The following is a 17,630-nucleotide window of genomic DNA, read 5'->3' on the forward strand; positions in this document are numbered from 1 at the left end:
AAACTGATGTACTGTATTTTTACATTTGTTGGGGAATATTCAGTGTATTTTCAAGTGAATTTAGTTTTTTTTTTACTTTACAGAGCCTGCGACTAATTACACCCCAAACCAGCAGTTTCCACCTGTCTCACAGTTTAACACCCGAGGGCCCATCACTGAACCAAGGTTTCCATTGTCTATCGGGTCTGCATCAAACATACCTCAAGGCCAATGGCCCAATCGGATGCCTCCTCCTTACACAGCAGTTCCTGCCCCTTGTTTTGTCCCATTCCCACAAGGAATGCCACCACCAGCTATGCCCCCTAATGTATCCAGTGGTTTCCCACCAGGCTTCCCCTTGCCTAAGGATGAAGCGAATTTTTTTGCCAGCATAAAGAACATGGAAGTTCCAGAGGTGATGGCTACATTGAACAATATAGCTGCTACAAACCCAGCCTTCAGAGGTAATGTTATTATGGAGATCTCTGTAGGATCTAGTGTGCACTCTACCAATCGGGCACATGAACTGGGTACATGTCTATCAGTCTTAGTTTGCAATAACTTTTAATTTATCAACAGGATATTAATTATTGTTGGAGGTTTGGGGTTTTAACAGAAAAAGACCACCGGCTGATCATCTTGCACATGTGGTTAAAAACAATACAAAAACAGAAATGAAGCATCATTTCTTGTTGAGCTCAGTATATTGTAGCAGCTCAGCCACAACTAAAAGACAGTACAGGGAAAACGGCGGTGCATCTGCTGCTGCTGCTGCTGAAGATTGGAAACCACAAACTGCAAACCACAAAATATCCTAGGTGCAAAAACATTGCCTACTCCTGGTTAGCATCACAAGTGGGAATTAACCCTCCCCTTCCCTTCCATGTTCCACAACTAAAAGACAACAGCCACTGATTTTACAAATGGATTAACACCGGAATCCCTAATTATAGTGTAGAGAGTTTGAAGATATCACAGGTCTCTTCATGTTTACTGTCCAGAGCCACATGGCTGCTTTTATTCTTGGAGATGCTTCTTCAGTCCTTTACGCTAATACAGGAAACCATTTTTGTGTGCATCGTGCCTAATAAGCTTATGAACCTTTCACTTAACCAAACATAAATATTTTCTTTATACAACTTTATATTGACATTTAGTATTTTGTTGACTAATATACTGCAGTTGCCGTATCGAAAATAAGTCGTTATTACATAAATTGACATTTCTTTCTTTGTGCAGGAATTCACGTTCCAAGCCTGATGAGACATTTGTCTGAAAGTGGAAGACTGAAAACTCCAAGTTATAACCGATATCTGCACCAATAAGAAATAAAGCATTGACCTTTTTTCTAGATTTGTTGAAAATTCCATCTAAAATCATTTTGGTAATGTGTTGTGTGTGACCTTTTAATTGATTTAAAGAGACTGCATCTCAATTACTTAAAAAAAAAAAAAGTGAATACACTTGTTGATAATTTTACCCCATCATCACTGTCCAAGTATAAATGTATGCGTTAAATGCTAGTTGTGGTCTTGAATGTTCCCTTTTTATTTTCTGTATCCCACTGAAAACTGCAAATAAAATTAAAGTGAATTCATTATTTTTTACTTTTAAATTGCTTCAAATTGACATTTTTGTAAATATATGTACCTAAATAGACATATTCCATCTGAGCACCGTTTTTACTGTATGTTCTTATTTGACGAATTTCTGATCTTAGTTAAACTTTAAAGTTGTTGCAGAACTTCTGAAACCTCATAGGTTTCCTGTTAAAGTGTACACAAGATTCCAAATGAAAGTTCAAGCTTCAGTGACAATGCTACTGCATATTGTAGCGTTTGTAGTCCTACGGGTGTAGGCTGCTTTATTTTTATTTTGTTGGTGCAGAAACCTCATATCTCGCTTACTTGACTACAAAACAAATAGTGAAGGGGCAAATAAGTGTTAAAGTGCTGTGCAATGCCCAATCAAGTGAACTAAATCATTCAGCCGGTCTATTGAAGTCAATTGGCCAATAAGCAGAAAATATGGTAAGTCTGCTTAGACTGGTCAATTTGGTGGGTTACACCAATGGCAGAGGTATAGACACAGCGATCTGCAGTTCTCCTCAGGGATAGATGAAAAAGAAACATGGCATAACAATATTTATTGCAAAATAGGAACAGGGGAGTAGGGAATACAACTCGTATTCTCCCCGTGCTTTGACGCAGTAAATGTAATGTGACCACTCTCGATCACTCCAGTATCACCTTATAGCGCTGTGTGCGAGCCTCCGTGTTGTCCTGCTGTCCCGACTCAATGACAGCCCTGGAAATCAAGTGCCCTACTCCCCTGTTCCCATTTTACAATAAATGTTATTATGCCATGTTTCTTTTTTATCTATCCCTGACGAGAACTGCAGATCGCTGTGTTTATACCACTGCCATTGGTGTAACTCACGAAATTGACCAGTCTTAGCAGACTTACCATCTTTTCTGCTTATTGGCCAATTGACTTCACTAGGCCGGCTGTGAGTGATATAATTCACTTTATTGGGCATTGCACAACACTTTAACACTTATTTGCACCTTCACTATTTGTTTTATATCACACGGTACTAGTGACCGTTTTTGTAGGCTGCACTAAGTTAACTTATTGTATTTTTTTTATATATGTGAAGGAATTAGTTTGCGCTTATTATATTATGACTGTGGCTATATCCTGTATAGTGTAATGTATTATTATAATTTTGTAATGATGGGCCGAATCTGTGTGATTCTATGTTCTAATAATCTCAGTACAAAAGAAAGATGTTAAAATAAGCTTGAATTTTGTAGACCTGTTTTTTCCCCCCCAAAATTAATAGAGTGTGTTACTATGTACAAACAGTCCTCCATTAACTAAACTTTGTTAAAGGTATAGTGAAGCATACTACCATTAAAGTAATTGTAGTGGATATTACTGGCCATATTCACTAAGTGGTGCTATGCAATAAGGCACATTGCAGCCCATTCAAGTAAATAATTTTCAAACAGTAGGGGAGCCAGATAGGTGCATGAAATAAAGAAAAATCACATATTGCAATATGACAATAAAATGTGATGACAATAAAATGCGACCTCACTGCAGCTGCTCCCTGCGTCCGCGGCTTCGATCGATGTCACTTCCCCTTTCCCGGGTTGGATGTCCACGCTGACACACACGCTGCTTCCGGGTTCCATATCCTCTCTCCTCCTCTACGGATACTCAGACGGTCCAGGGGAAGTGACGTTGATCGAAACCGCGGACGCAGGGAGCAGCTGCAGTGAAGTCGCGACGCACTGCAGACTGTGTTGCCCTGTCTATCCAAATGCCTAATATATGCTGATACTATGTAAGCCTCCAATTTTACTTATGTGCTGATAAATTTGTTTATTGTCTGCACTATTGGTTCTCTTCTTCTGTTTGAGCTCCTGAAAATTCATGGGCATTACCCCTGGAAGAACATACCACTGTGTGGGATTCTGCTTACTATTCTGTTCCACTTGTGAGTAAATTACTTACAGATCACCTAAATTGTCATCACATTTTATTGTCATATTGCACTATGTGATTTTTCTTTATTTCATGGCACCTATCTGGCTCCCCTACTGTTTGAAAATTGTCTGCCAAGCTTAGGAAACAAGCTTCTTAAGGGTAGTAACAAGATTTGTTTTGCTTATATTTCACTGTGTTTTTTTCACCCTTTATAGTATATTTATATAGTTTATTTTGTATTCACATTTATTTATCATCTACTTTACGAGATAAGTGTTGAGCGCCATCCAGTGTTTTGTTTTTACATTCAAGTAAATAGCCAGAATCACTCTACTCTTTCCTAAATCTGTCTCAGCGTCTCCCCTGCTGAAATCCCTCTCCGGGCTTCCTATCAAATCCTGCATCTCGCACTCAATTCTCCTCCTCACTTTTAAAGTTTTACACTCTTCTGCCCCTCCTTACATCTCAGCCCTAATTTCTCGCTATGCACCATCCCAACTCTTGCGTTCTGCTCAAGGATGTATTCTCTCTACCCCTTTTGTATCTAAAGTCCTCTCCCTGTCACGGTAGATTAGGTCTTTTAACACATTTATATATTTTTTGTTTCAAATTTTTTTATTAGGCATTGATACAGCATACATTGTGACAGTTATATCTTAGCCTAATACAGGATTTTTTTTATTTTCCTTGACACAGTCTCAACATGCCCCCGGCCCTTCTTCTCGGACCGTAGGGGCAAGCAAGGGGGGGGGGGGAAGGAAACAGAAATAGAGAGGGTAGGAGGGGGGAGGGAGTTGGGAGGGGGGAGGTGGGGGGTTGTCCCATCCTCCTCAGTGTCCCGTATGGAGTTTTCTTTTGACCTGATCATCCTTAGTTGTGGGGGGGACTTGGGGCAGGGTTAATTAGCTGGACGTATCAGCCACGGTTCCCATACATTGTAGAAAGAGGCCGTAGTTCTTTTCAGGCCGTAGTTCTTTTCTAATTCATTACCTCCTGGATTCTTTTCTTGACTGTTTGCTTGGGGGGGAGACACCTTCTTCCACGAGGCGGCCACCGCACATCTAGCCGCCGTGAGAATGAAGGAGATTAATTTCTTTGTTGGGCGGTCAATGTTCTCTATTGGCCTGGCCAACAAGTAGGTCAGCGGATCAATAGGTATGGTGAGGCCTATGACCTCTTTAATTATAGACTGTATGGTTTCCCAGAATTTCTGAATTTCCGGACATGTCCACCATATGTGAGCCATGTCTCCCTTTTGTCCGCAGCCTCTCCAGCATAGATCAGAGGCCAAAGGATAGATTTGATTTATTCTAACTGGGGTAAGATACCAGCGGAACAGTATTTATAGATATTTTCCTTGATTGTGGTACATATGGAAGTTCCTGAGGCTGCTTCCCAAATACTTTCCCAGTCCTCTCGGTCTATAACTATGTTCAATTCTGCTGCCCAATGCTGCATGTAGTCATGGGTGGGGGCAGCTGTTGCCCTTTCTAGTTCCGCGTAAATTTGTGTTATAAGACCTTTTTGGTGGGCTGTTTCCCTGCACAACCGCTCAAAATTATTGAGAGGGGGAAATTCCAACGTTGAGGATAGTGTTTGGATGAAGTGTCTAATTTGCAGGACTTTGAAGACGTTCAGTCCTGCCATTTCATATTTGTCTCGCAATCTTTGGTAACTCAGGAACTGCCCAAAGCTCAGAAGGTCGGCAACTGCTCTGATATTTTTAACTGTAAATTGGTCAAATTGTCTAGGCTCACAACCTGGCGGGAATTTGGGGTTTCGAATTATTGGGATGAGTTGGGTTTTAGGGGTCGTGAGCTTAAATTTAAGTTTGCATTTCGTCCATATCTCCCATGTGTGTTTCATTGGGCCCAATTTGAATTTGCTAGTCTGCATGTCTTCCCTTCTCAGGGACCAAAAGCATGCTGGCAGTGAAGGCGTGCCGGCGTATTGCGATTCTATATCTAGCCAGCAATATTACACATTTATATTTTTGAGAGCAGTCAATAGGCAAAACAAGTGAAAAAGGAAACTTATCTAATAGTGGCGCTCTATATAAAAATACTAGCTATACATATAATCGTAGTGATAATAATAATCAAAAGGTGATACTTATGCAAACACATAAAACAGGTGCTGCTATGACCCGGTGAGGATTGCTCTGTCAGTCCTCGTGTTGAGAAGTAGGGATGAATCTCCGGGAAGCGCAGGGATATGTGAAAACAAAAATGTATATAGATAGTGCAATATTGCTGTGACAAATTAAATAAATTGGCTGATCTAATGCAGATGTACTCACAAGTGTGAGAAGGTTAAAGGCACGTAAAGGTATCTTTCCCAGAGTATGGATGTCACACTGTATTCAGGAAATCAATCTCAGCCCCATATAGAATCCAAGAGACCTTAGAAAAGAAGACTGGACATAGCGCAGACTGTATACCAAGAATTTATAAAAGGTAAGTGAAAGGTATTACACTCACATGATTTCAAAAGTTTAAAAGCATTTCGATCACACGCAGTGGATCTCAGCAGCAGGATAGATGGTGTATCTGGTTCCCCTCCTTCCGTGGCGTGCGTGTCACTGGTTTGCGTTCCAACTGCACAGGAAGTGATGTCATCGGCTTCCAGGGGTTCCGGCCAGTAGTACAGACGTCACTCTACGCGTTTCATCTCATCGATTTCATCAGAAGTGACTTTGTGATGGGTGTGGGATGCATATATACCCCTAACTTAGTTCCCATTGGTGAATGGCTAACTAGATTTTAATTGGGTTCTCCGGACCCAGTACTCCGCCGTGCCCCAGCCACTTAGCACCCCAACACTCTCAACATCATGTCTCCTCTTTAAACTACGGACTTTATACAGAAATGCCGGCGTCTATGCCGATGCCCAGGCTGACTGCATAGAGTTTTATAACAAATGTATAAATCATTATAACATACACTTTAATAAAGCATACACTTTGGGGAACCTTATACGGGAAATGGTTTTGGGATAGTTGGGCTCAAAATCCAGGAGTCTAAATCTCACACAAGAAATCTCACAGTTCTATGGCCAAGGGAACATGAAAACAGAAAAAAGCTGGGGTCACTTTATTTTCAGCATGTATTATCCCTGGTCCCTGGCTTTTGGTGCTTATGTAGCTACCAGGGACCCCACGGTTTTGGGGGTAACCAGAGGGCTTAACCTTTATTGTATAGCCTGGTTACCCCCTCCCATCACACTCCTGCCTTAAACCTTTCTCACTGACTGGCCCACACCTCTGGAATGCCATCCCCCTCACCACCCGACAAGCACCCTCTCTATTCAGCTTTAAGACTCACTTTAAAACCCAACTGCCTAACGAAGCATATGAGTAGCTCCGTGGCTGATACTATACACCGGATACCTAAAGCTTGGCCCCCCCGCAAGACGTACTTACCAGAATGCCCTTCTACTGTCTCTGTACGTTCTTCCTACCAATTAGATTGTAAGCTCTTCGGAGCAGGGACTCCTTTTCCTAAATGTTAATTGTTATGTCTGAAGCACTTATTCCCATGATCTGTTATTTGTATCATTTGTTATTTATACGATTGTCACATGTATTACTGCTGTGAAGCGCTATGTACATTAATGGTACTATGTAAATAAAGACATACATACATAGCCGTAAGGTGCATGACAGCTTGGCACTGCTTAGTAATTATGGCCCTAAATCATTGTTGTAGTTTAACGAGTGACTGCATACTGTAAATGCTTCACCTTCTTAAAATATGTGCTACAAAACATTTGTTTAATTCCTCCCAAGTGCACCTTTTTATTCAAGAATGACAATACTTTATATGTAACATTGAGAAGCCCCAATACCTTAATCAAGAACAATCTTCAGCTGATCTCCTATATTTGACAACATTCCCTCTTTCCTGTTACCATGCTTTGTGAGGTTACACAAAACCTGCACCAACTAGGCTGGTAACTGTGAAATATGTGTGTTTAGGGACGGGAGAAGGAGGCGTTCATGAGATCCACGGAAGGTGCCTACTGTATGTGCTTTCTTGCTGTAGCTTGAACGTGCAAATATTCACTATTGCAATGAAGAGAAGAGTCTTTTGTATACTTGTTTCTAATTTAAACGGCCCATCTGCTGGTATTCTACTCTGCTTCTATTACTGCGTTGCTTGTTATTGAATCCTGAATTCATTACTTTGTTTCTAATTTAGGCCACGGCATGTGATGGTGAGAAGTCAATCATAACAGTCTGCTCAACACTCCTGTTACTGACCTTGTCCACCAAACTTGATCTGTCAACTTCTGAAAAACATTCTCCAGTTCTCCTAACCGGGAAATCATTAGACATTGGCCTCCAGTACGTAGATATGCTTTACCCTTGATATATTTTCATTAGATTAAGCCACGGACAGGTTGAAAACCAGCAATAACAGTAAAGGAAGGCAGCTGTGTCAATACATTTGTAACTGGTATACATTGCTGGGATATTTATCATTTTTTATGCAGCTCCATGTTATGGTTTTAGAAAATATAGGCCTCGGGTACATTCAGAGAAGGTTAACGAATGTTTGATTGTTATGAATTTATTTTAGATTATGAATTTTCAGGCATTCAACCTGCCAAAAGCAAATCGGTTCCAAATTATTGAAGGATCTTTTTATAGCAATAGTTTATTCGAGGGGTAGCTTACTAAATCATTATCCTTTTGAAGAGGCGGTCCAAGGAGAATGCAGATAGAGTAATATTGCTGGCTCACACTTTTAGATTAATATTGATTATTTAAGATACTGTTGGCTTCAAGTAAAATACAGATGAAACCCATGCTATTAAAGCCATTTGGGCCAATTTAATCTGATAATACAAACTAACGTCAATAGGGATCTTCTGCCAAAAACTGCCCCGCTTTGGAGAATCTCGAATTTGCCCCTAAGTATTGTGGTGGTATAATATATCACAATATATTGTGCCAATTTTGCCACTAAGTTTATTCTATATTAGCTGAAAACGGCCCGCCTGGCTGCTTCAGACGTAATTTCCCATTGACTTTATCCCAATAGGGCTATATTTGCTAAGCAGTGCTAAGGCATAAGGTGCCTGATGGCTTGGCACCGCTTAGTAAATATGGCTCATGATATATCACTTTCAGCAGCAATTTAACTCAAGCAGTTCCATATGCCAAAAGATTTTAATGTCCTGTTCCATCTTCTCTCATGTATGTATGTTGATCTCTATGCCAAGAAGGTGTAAAAGAGGTCAAAAATACTATGTATAAGAAGCAAAAACACGTTAGCAAAGAGATGCGTTAAGAATGTCCTTAGAATGAGGACAAGGTCACAGCGTTGGGTTTTTAGGCAATTAGTCACTTGAAAAACGAATACTGGAGGACGTTACACTTGGCCAGACATTTCAGTCATCGTGCTCATGCATAAAATGTGATCCATGCGAACAAAAATAGATAGGCTACATTATTAAAACAGATGTACTGTAAACTGCACTGAGGGACTCTTGGTCACCACGAAACGGATCCAATACATTATTTGTTCTCGTATTCGGTTCTAATATATACATATATGCTTTTCAAGCTGTGCAGATTTCACAACATTCAACATGGCTCTGGACACTAAGCCAACAATTAACTTAACTGTCCTTAGCTGTAATGTGCAAGAGGAAGATACAGCCAAGAAAGAATCCTGCACTTGGCTTTGGGATGACCTGACAATGGAAAGCAGACCAGAAGAAAGGTATACAGTAACAACATCAAATTGCATGTCACCGTTGTTACAGAGGGAGCTGCAGCTATTGCAGATCAATGGTTTGGGATGCTATTATTCGTTCAAGCAGAAGTTTTAACTTTTGTTGCAACTCCATCTGTCTGTGGGATTACCTCCGCCTGATTCTGCATTTGTTAGACTCACTATATAAAGAAATCAACAATCCATATCAGTAGAGATAATGGCCATGAGTCATCATGGTCAATCCACGCTATCACAGCTGAATTGGTGATACCTGCCATTAACGTCAATGACAGATATCACTGATTCGGGTGCTATATCTAAGTGATATCCGTGCTGACTCCTGGACAATGTTCCTCCATACTTTCTAAAACATGAAACTGCATGCAACATGCATATTGACACAAATAAAACACACATCCATGTGTTTAAATTATTTATCTGGGTGCCTTTTTTTTTTGTGAATTACATTATTTCTTCAAGTATCTCACATTGCATGCTGTTCTCCTGCTTCAGGATGCACTGCTGTTATACACCTTACAGTATAAGAATAGTAGAAATAGAGTAAGCAGAATAGTGTAAAGGTGCAATCCCACGCAAGCAGCCCCAAAAAACTAATTTTGTAAAGAATTTAGCAATCTAATTGACTTCCCTAAAGAAATCTAATTGTGCTAATAAATGTTGGCTTTTATTTCCCAGTTGTAAGCTCTTTGGGACATGGCCTCCCTTTGCCTTATGTTGTAATTCACCTGCCATGCTTATTATACCCATTGCTTGTACTTTACCTCGTATTGTAATTTTGTAAAGCTCTGCATAGACTGTGGCACTGTATACTGTACATAACATTATATATACATACAAGTTCAATTTAAATTACAAACGGGGTTGCCAGGTGGCTACTCAGAAAATACTGGACACTCTGGTGAACGGTGCGTAAGCATCCTCCCCCCAAAATTGCTTACGATATAGAATATGAAATGGTGCACACTTGGAGGGAAATTTAGAAAAAATGACGTAATGGTCACATTATTTATAAATAACACACCTTTTGGTATACTCTCCCCCTTTATCCTCTCTCACCTCCGCATCCCCCTTCATCCTCTCGTTTCCCCTCCCCTTACTCTCCTCCTCCCCCCCCCCAATCATCCCTGCCTTGTTCTGTCCCCCTCTCCCTCCAACAGGACAGCAGCAGAAAAATACACACACACATACACGACAGATAGATTCACAGAGACTCACAGCCTCACCTCGCCCTTCTCCATGCTGTTTCCTCCTCTCCTTGGCCCTACTCCCAGGCTCCTGACACTTCCTGATTGGGAGCATTACCCAGCAGCAGCCAATCAGGAAGGAGGAAACTGCCCAGCCCCCTTGCAACAGCCCTGCTCTCTCCCTGCTCTGGGAAATCATTTAGCACCCCCAAACCAATCAGGTCACTATGTCCAGAGAGGTTATACCGGAAAGTCCGGTACAATACTGGACACCTGGCAACTCTACAAATGATATGTCTTAGAGGTCTCAGAAGGGGGTTGTGTTTGTCAATCAAGTACGCACCAAGATCTATAGAAAACAACATTCTAGAAATACACTGTTACATGTTTCTAGCTGTCATAATCCCAACCTTATTAAAGGACTTCCATATGGACAATACCTACGCATTCGCAGGAATACTGTAGTTCCACTATGGAAGATTATGATGTTAGTTCCCAAGAACTCACAGATAGACTTCTTGCAAGAGGTTATGATTTAAATAATCTTCATCGTGCCTATGTTAGGGCTAGAGTTGATCAATACTTATCTCTCTGCATTCTCCCAGGTTAAAAATACCAATAAAAAATACGAAACAGAGACTGACAAAACACAACCACCATTTTTTATTACACAGTTCAGTACGCAATCATATTACATTAAATCAATAATCAGAAAGCATTGGGGAATCTTGAAAACAGACATACATCTAAAGGAGATGGCTGCAAATGATCCTAAATTTGTGTTTAAAAAAGCCCATTCTCTAGGTAATATCATATCACCCAGCATGTTGCCTTCTAATGTTAAAGTTAACAATGATAACCTTAAGATGTTTTTTCCTAACCTTGTTGGCTGCTTCCCATGTGGGAAATGCAAAGTTTGCCAATATGTGCAAAAATCCAAAACCTTCACGAATAGCAATAACAGTAAGGAATTTAAAATACTCTCCTTTCTAAATTGTAATACTGATCATATAACCTATATGATCACCTGCGGATGCAATAAAAGATATGTGGGCCTTACCACTAGAGCATTCAAAATAAGGATGCTAGAGCATATGAGACATATAAAAAATATGGATCTCACTCATCCGGTATCCAGTCATTTTAAAGACTGCCAAAATGGCAGTCTAAAAAACTTTAACTGTATTGCCCTAGAAAATAATCAATTAACACATTCGTGGTAGAGATAGATCTAAAATTCTTTACCACAGAGAAGCATTTTGGATTTTTGCCATAGACACTATAATACCAAAAGGTCTCAACATGGAATGGGATCTCAAAGTATTTTTGTAATACGTTAATGTTTTATAATCATTAATTTCCTTTCCCCCCCTTTCCCATTTCCCCCCCCCCCTTCCCTCCCTCCTCCCTTCTCTGTAAGGTGAACACTCTTCATCCAAGTAAATAAAATATACTGTAGTTACAAAACACAATACAATCCTTTATAATATGTAAATAGAGAACACCATAAAATATTGCTATATATATATATATATACACTCGAGTGGTATTTGGAGTATTTAATTCCCACTACTCGTCCTTTCTCCTCCTATGGATCTCAGTTTACTCTGATGAGCCAGTCCGTCAGGTTCAGATTGTTCCCACCACTGATCGTACTCAATGCATCTCTGATAATAGCGTGGTGACCGAGCGACTCCCCATGAGCCTTCAGTTGTGTCCTACACTCAGGTTGGCCCGTGGTGCATCCTCCCACCTGATCAGAGACACAGAAGTGGTAGTGGAACCCCAGAAGTAGTGCAACAGAGGAGATCAAGGGACAGAGTTGAGACCTACTCTATCTCTCAGCTGCCCTTGTTCAGCTTATCCTATGTATTTTGCCACTGCCTGTGGTTGTTCAAGGGATCCTTTGATGACTGGGTCATCAGAGCAAACAGAGATCCAGAGGAGAAAGAAGAAGGACGAGGAGCCCCTCAGTGGGAGTTCATGCTCCAAATTCCAGGCAAATATATAATTTTTTGTTTGTGAGTGCAATCTTTTATATTGTTCACCATTTACATATTATAGAGGGAGCTATATTATCTAATGCAATGTTTAATAAACATATTAGATAATAAATAAAAAGCGTATTCAAAATGATATTAGATATGATTTGATGTATATATTGTCAGCCAATCACTGTCGCTGCAAGTAGTATATATATATAGGCAGGTACAGGTAGTATGATACTGTGCATCCCCTGATGAAGATGGAAGGTCCAGCGAATTGCCAAGGGAAGAGTAAATGTGGTGAGAGCACTTCCTGGTTCTGAGATGCAACTGAAGCAGTCTGTTCTGGAAGTTACATTTCATAATAATATTATTCATACAACAGTGCTGATAATGTGAGATCTAGTGTGCTGATGCCATTAAGAAGCTGATGCTTAGTCATAGTGTACATAATCATCTAACTGTGACACATTGCAGGCAGGGTTGCCAATGGTCTTGAATTTTAGCCGGACAGCAAATTCCTGGAGATCTTAATGGAGTGCTGGTATGCAATAAAGACGGACAGAGATAGGAGTGAGAAAGATGAGAAAAAATGGGCAGGCCACTTTAGCTGTTAGCTGTGTAGAAGGTAGCAAAGTGCTGACATCATGAAACAAGTGTGATAGCCACATGTCAGACCTGGTCATATAGATGTCATGAATAATAATTACCGTTGACTCTACTTATCTTGTTGGTAATTGCAGACACTAAACATTAGGCAAGTTGACCTACTTGAAATGTGATTTTGTTCTTTTTTTTTTTTTGTGCAGGATGACCTTATCGGAAGATGACTTCCTGCTCAAAGAAGGACTTGAGAAGAGACAACAGACAGTTTTCCTAGTGCAGAGATCTCTCCTACAGACCATTAGAGCAGGCAGACTCGGAGGTGAAATGAGAGATTATCAGCTGCCTTATAAGACTGTGCTCCCGATGCCTCTGTTCACACCAAGCAGAGTTCAAGCTCAAGACATGCTGCCTGCTGTAGCTTTGATACCTGACGAAGAGCTCAGAGCCAAGTTGGAAATGATATATTTAAGCGGCCTGTGTGCTGAGAAAAGAGAAGTTGCAGGACTCACTAGTGACTTGCCTCAGGTTATACAACCAACTAAAATGCAGTTAAGGGTTTCAAGTTTAATTTCTCCACCACCAAAATTATATGACACTGCTAGGTATTGATGCATTTTTAAACATGGACACCTTACAGTCTATTCACTTGAATAGGCATTAAAGTGTCTTCTGAAAAAGCAACGCTTAATAAACATGGGCCTCTATGCTCTCTGCAGTGACTTGTTTTATAGTGATACCATGTTTATTAAACATACAGAACACCTACAAGCTCATATTGAACCCCCAAAATACCCACAACATATATATAAGCATATAAGTTTCACAGAGGAGTGCTACTGTAGCACTCCTCTGTGAAACTTATATGCTTATATTTATGTTGTGGGTATTTTGGGGGTTCAATATGAGCTTGTAGGTGTTCTGTATGTTTTATAATTCTTGTTCAGCTAGTCTTGGCTGATTGGAGGGTGGCAACCTCCTATCCAATTGAAGCTCACTCCCTCCCACATTTAAATGGTTAAAAGCTCACTCCATGGCATCTCCAACTATCAGGGGAACTTGCCTGCATGCAGTGTGATTGTGACAAATCTATTACAGAGTGCTTTTCCTGGTAATGTACAGGTTAATAAAAGCTTCAATCAGACTTAGAACTTTTGCAACTTATATTGACAGATTTATTATAAATCATTCTTCCTGGCAATGCACAGGTTATTAAGAATCTATATTAGTGTAGGGACCCTTGAAACGTGGTCTGCCGTGTAGTTGGCTCAAGGGCTTACAACAATTTGGCCAAAATGTTAAACTAAAAGACCATTTTATTTATTAGTTATTTATACATGTATATTTAGGCACTGTACCGTATATAAGTTTTTCTGGATGTGGACTGAGCTTTGTCTGTGTTTTATATTATGTCTTTGGTTTTAGATACCATGTTTATTGTCACAGAAGCTTATGCTGTCTAAAAGTTGTGAGTACAAAAAATATGAACCTTCACAGTACTGTCGTAGGATTACTAGATAATGCAATATGAAAGATGGAAGACTTACGGACATATTTACTAAGCAGTTTTCTGCCACAAGCCCATTCAAGTGGGGAGTGGGCTGGCCTGGCGAGCAGAGGCGCAGTTTTCCCCGGGCCGCTTAGATTAAAACGTTAACAAGTTTGGGCTTGTGGTAGAGAGGAGAGCATGTCTGCCTGGCTGCTTCAACAGTGTAGCTTCAGAACCCTCCATAGCCGCTCCTCCCTTTACCTTCCAGCTCCTTTCTAAAGTGTGCTGGTAAGTATGCATTTCTTATGTATGTATGTCCAGAATACATGGTGTGCGTTTATAATGCATATATGTGTGTTCCATGTATTATGTGTGTATGACGCACGCACGCACCAACTTTTTGGGTCTCATCAGTGTGAGGTTGATTGTACTGGCTTTGCTATTTTCAAGGCATGGTAGGATTTACCATACACATTTTATGTTATGGTGGGTGAAAAAGGCGACAAGAAACCTCCACCGTATAGCATATTGCAAATAAAAGATAACTTGTGAGCACATTCACGTCTTAGGCAGACCTGCCACCCTGCCTTTCACTATTTGCATGTCATTTCCTAGAATCCCTTGCTGCAGTGGAAGTGGGGATAATGGTGAAAGGCAGGGTTGCAGACCTGCCTAAGACATGTGAATGTGTTCACAAGTGATCTTTTTATTTGCTATATGCTATATACGGTGAAGGTTTCTTGTCGCCTTTTTCACCCACCATAACTTAAAGTGTGTGTGATTGCCCGGTGTATACAGTATATCTGGCGTGCGTGTATATGGTGTGCTTGTGCATACTGTATGTGTGTGGGCCGTTTGATTTCTGGGTCAAAATTTGCCAGCCAGCCCTTCCGGAGTTTTAGGTGTCTTCCAGCACCAGAAGGTTTTTTATGGCAGAAAATGGCATAGTAAATACAATATGACCCACAATCTCTTCTCTGTCAGAATGGCGTAGAAAGCATTGCAAGGCAATGAGTCTCACATCCCTGTAGCAGTACATGGCTTAATAAAGGCTTATTGTCTGTTTCCTAAAAGCTAACAAATTCTAATTTACTTGAAATATGTAGAATATTAATGCATAGATTTGAATTGTTTCTCTGGTATACATACATATAGATTTGTTAATAATGTCATGACACGTCAGTTTAGTGAATGTAATATGACATCATTGACCACTAATACATGTCCTGTGATAGCACTGACCATTAGGAATGTCATGGGGCATCATGTGCTGTGGTAAACTGTTGAAGTGAAACAATTGCTTGGAGGATACATGATCTATGGATGTTCTGTGATATGTTCTAACATATTGGCCTATATTCACTAAAGGTCGGTAAAATAATAATGAAAATATGAACATATCACCAATTTTATTAATTGACCAATTCACTAAAATCATATACAGTATACGTGATGCAGCCCAATAGTATAAAAGCAGTTAACACACCCCACCCCCCTCCACCAGGCCTAATCACACTCTGCAGATCTCCTACGTGCATCACCATGGCCAGCAACAGGGGGGGACAGCAGAGACAAGTGTCCCAGGCTGGTGGTGGAAGTTGGGCCTGGCTGACCAGAAGTCAGACCAACGCTGATTGGTGGGCTGCACTGCATTCGCCATGTGGATTGACCGCTTGATAGGCCATGAACACCCCCTCCCTCGCTCAACAACCTGGAGTTCAAGTCAACAGCTGTCGGCCAGCCTGCCCATCACCCTTTCCTATTTCCCTTGATTTCATCTGTTTATTGTTTCACTGGCATCAGTAGTTACCATGGAAACATCCGATGTCCTAATACGTGTGAATGGGAACGTCCATTTAAACCTTCTAGGTAGGCACATTTTAAGAAACTGAAACCTCCAGAATTTATCTACAGAATTTACAGTAGAAAGAGGGGAATTGCTAGTGGCACACGCTCCTGGGTGACCCCTTCCTTTCGGTGGAGGTACAACACACTTCTAGATCAAAGTTTTGCTGCACATGACACATACATAGAGAGTGATGAGTACTGCCAAAACACATACAAGAGCATTCACAAGCCACGCTTCCAGGAAACCAATCCTCCCATCAAGGCCCAATGGTACTTCTTAAATCTTAAATTTCTAACTTAAACACACTCTAAAAATGAAAATATTGAGTCTTTGACCAAATGAAATGTTCTGATAAAACCGAGCCTTAGCCTGGTGTCTTATTTTCCTCGTTGGTTAACGGTTAGAGTTTTGACTCGGCAAGACGTTAACTTGATGCGGCTGTACTTTAGGTGACTTTGGTCTTTGGTGGAGCTGGAATGAGCTTTCACGTGCTTTAGGTCCAGGAAAGAACTCTGCCCCTTTAATTGCTGTATTTGTGGTTAGTATAGGCCTTTTCATCTGGGATGAAGAGCATGATTGCGTAGGAAATATGTGACTATTAACCCCATCTCGAGTAGGTGCACTTTCAACTTTGCCTAGAGAAACTCAAAAAATGTATTAGTTGCATACGATACTTATTATTTTATTACCAATAACATGGTCCTTAATTCGTTCCTTTCGACTGCTGATAGTCACAAGTCATCCCATAAGTGTCTCATAGGGAGATAATTTATACCTAGGAATAAATTTTTGGATCAATGTGTTTACTCCTGTCTTAGCATCCACATATAGACAGAGGTATTCCCTATTAATGTTCCTCAAATTAAAAACTAAGTAGCCAATGTGAACCTGACTTTGCTACAATCTAGGTTCCTCAGACTTGGTGCCCCAGCCATTGCCAAACTAATTGTTTCCATAGTTAATTCTATCCAGTCTGCAGGCCATATCCCTAAGACCTGGAAAACTGCCAGAGTTTGTCCCAATCTTCAAAAGTGGGGACAAATAACACTGTCTCAAACTAATGGCCAAGCTCTCTTCTCCCATTACTATCCACAGTCATGGAAAAAATATTTACCTAAAATGAAGCAATTATTTTACCCATACAAATTTCCGTAGCCAATCCCCATCTGGCTTTTACCCAAACACTCCACTGTAACTATTCTGCTAAAAATTTGAAATGCCTTGTATATAATGTAAACCCTATTCACTTATGTAACTGCTTTTGCAACTATGTATCCCCTGTATTTAACCCTATGCACAAGA

At 40.4% G+C, this 17,630-nt stretch overlaps 2 protein-coding genes across 4 annotated transcripts in view; both read left to right on the top strand.

Annotated features, from left to right (window-relative positions):
• LOC142487229 (uncharacterized) overlaps positions 1-1,594 on the top strand; it is a 78,384-nt gene extending 76,790 nt beyond the window's left edge. For all 3 annotated transcript variants that reach the window (XM_075586132.1, XM_075586130.1, XM_075586131.1), the window contains 2 exons: positions 84-443; positions 1,219-1,594. In XM_075586132.1, coding sequence (XP_075442247.1) covers positions 84-443; positions 1,219-1,304 — 446 coding nt within the window. In that variant the 3' untranslated portion in view covers positions 1,305-1,594. The remainder of the gene's footprint in view (positions 1-83; positions 444-1,218) is intronic.
• Positions 1,595-8,931: 7,337 nt separating this feature from the next.
• On the top strand, positions 8,932-13,787 carry TCAP (titin-cap). The gene is made up of 2 exons (XM_075589075.1): positions 8,932-9,203; positions 13,197-13,787. Exons 1-2 carry the CDS (start codon positions 9,070-9,072, stop codon positions 13,600-13,602), a joined length of 540 nt encoding a protein of 179 aa, XP_075445190.1. The 5' UTR covers positions 8,932-9,069; the 3' UTR covers positions 13,603-13,787.
• Positions 13,788-17,630: the final 3,843 nt, after the last annotated feature.

The sequence above is a fragment of the Ascaphus truei genome, chromosome 2 (assembly GCF_040206685.1).
Source record: "Ascaphus truei isolate aAscTru1 chromosome 2, aAscTru1.hap1, whole genome shotgun sequence".
Classification (NCBI taxonomy): Eukaryota; Metazoa; Chordata; class Amphibia; order Anura; family Ascaphidae; genus Ascaphus; species Ascaphus truei.

What these genes read in the sequence shown, in the direction of transcription:
- TCAP (XM_075589075.1), top strand. Translation starts at nt 9,070, where the DNA reads ATGGCTCTGGACACTAAGCCAACAATTAACTTAACTGTCCTTAGCTGT. An exon ending in GAAAGCAGACCAGAAGAAAG is followed by an intron (nt 9,204 to 13,196) that starts GTATACAGTAAC and finishes TTTTTTGTGCAG; the next exon opens with GATGACCTTATCGGAAGATG.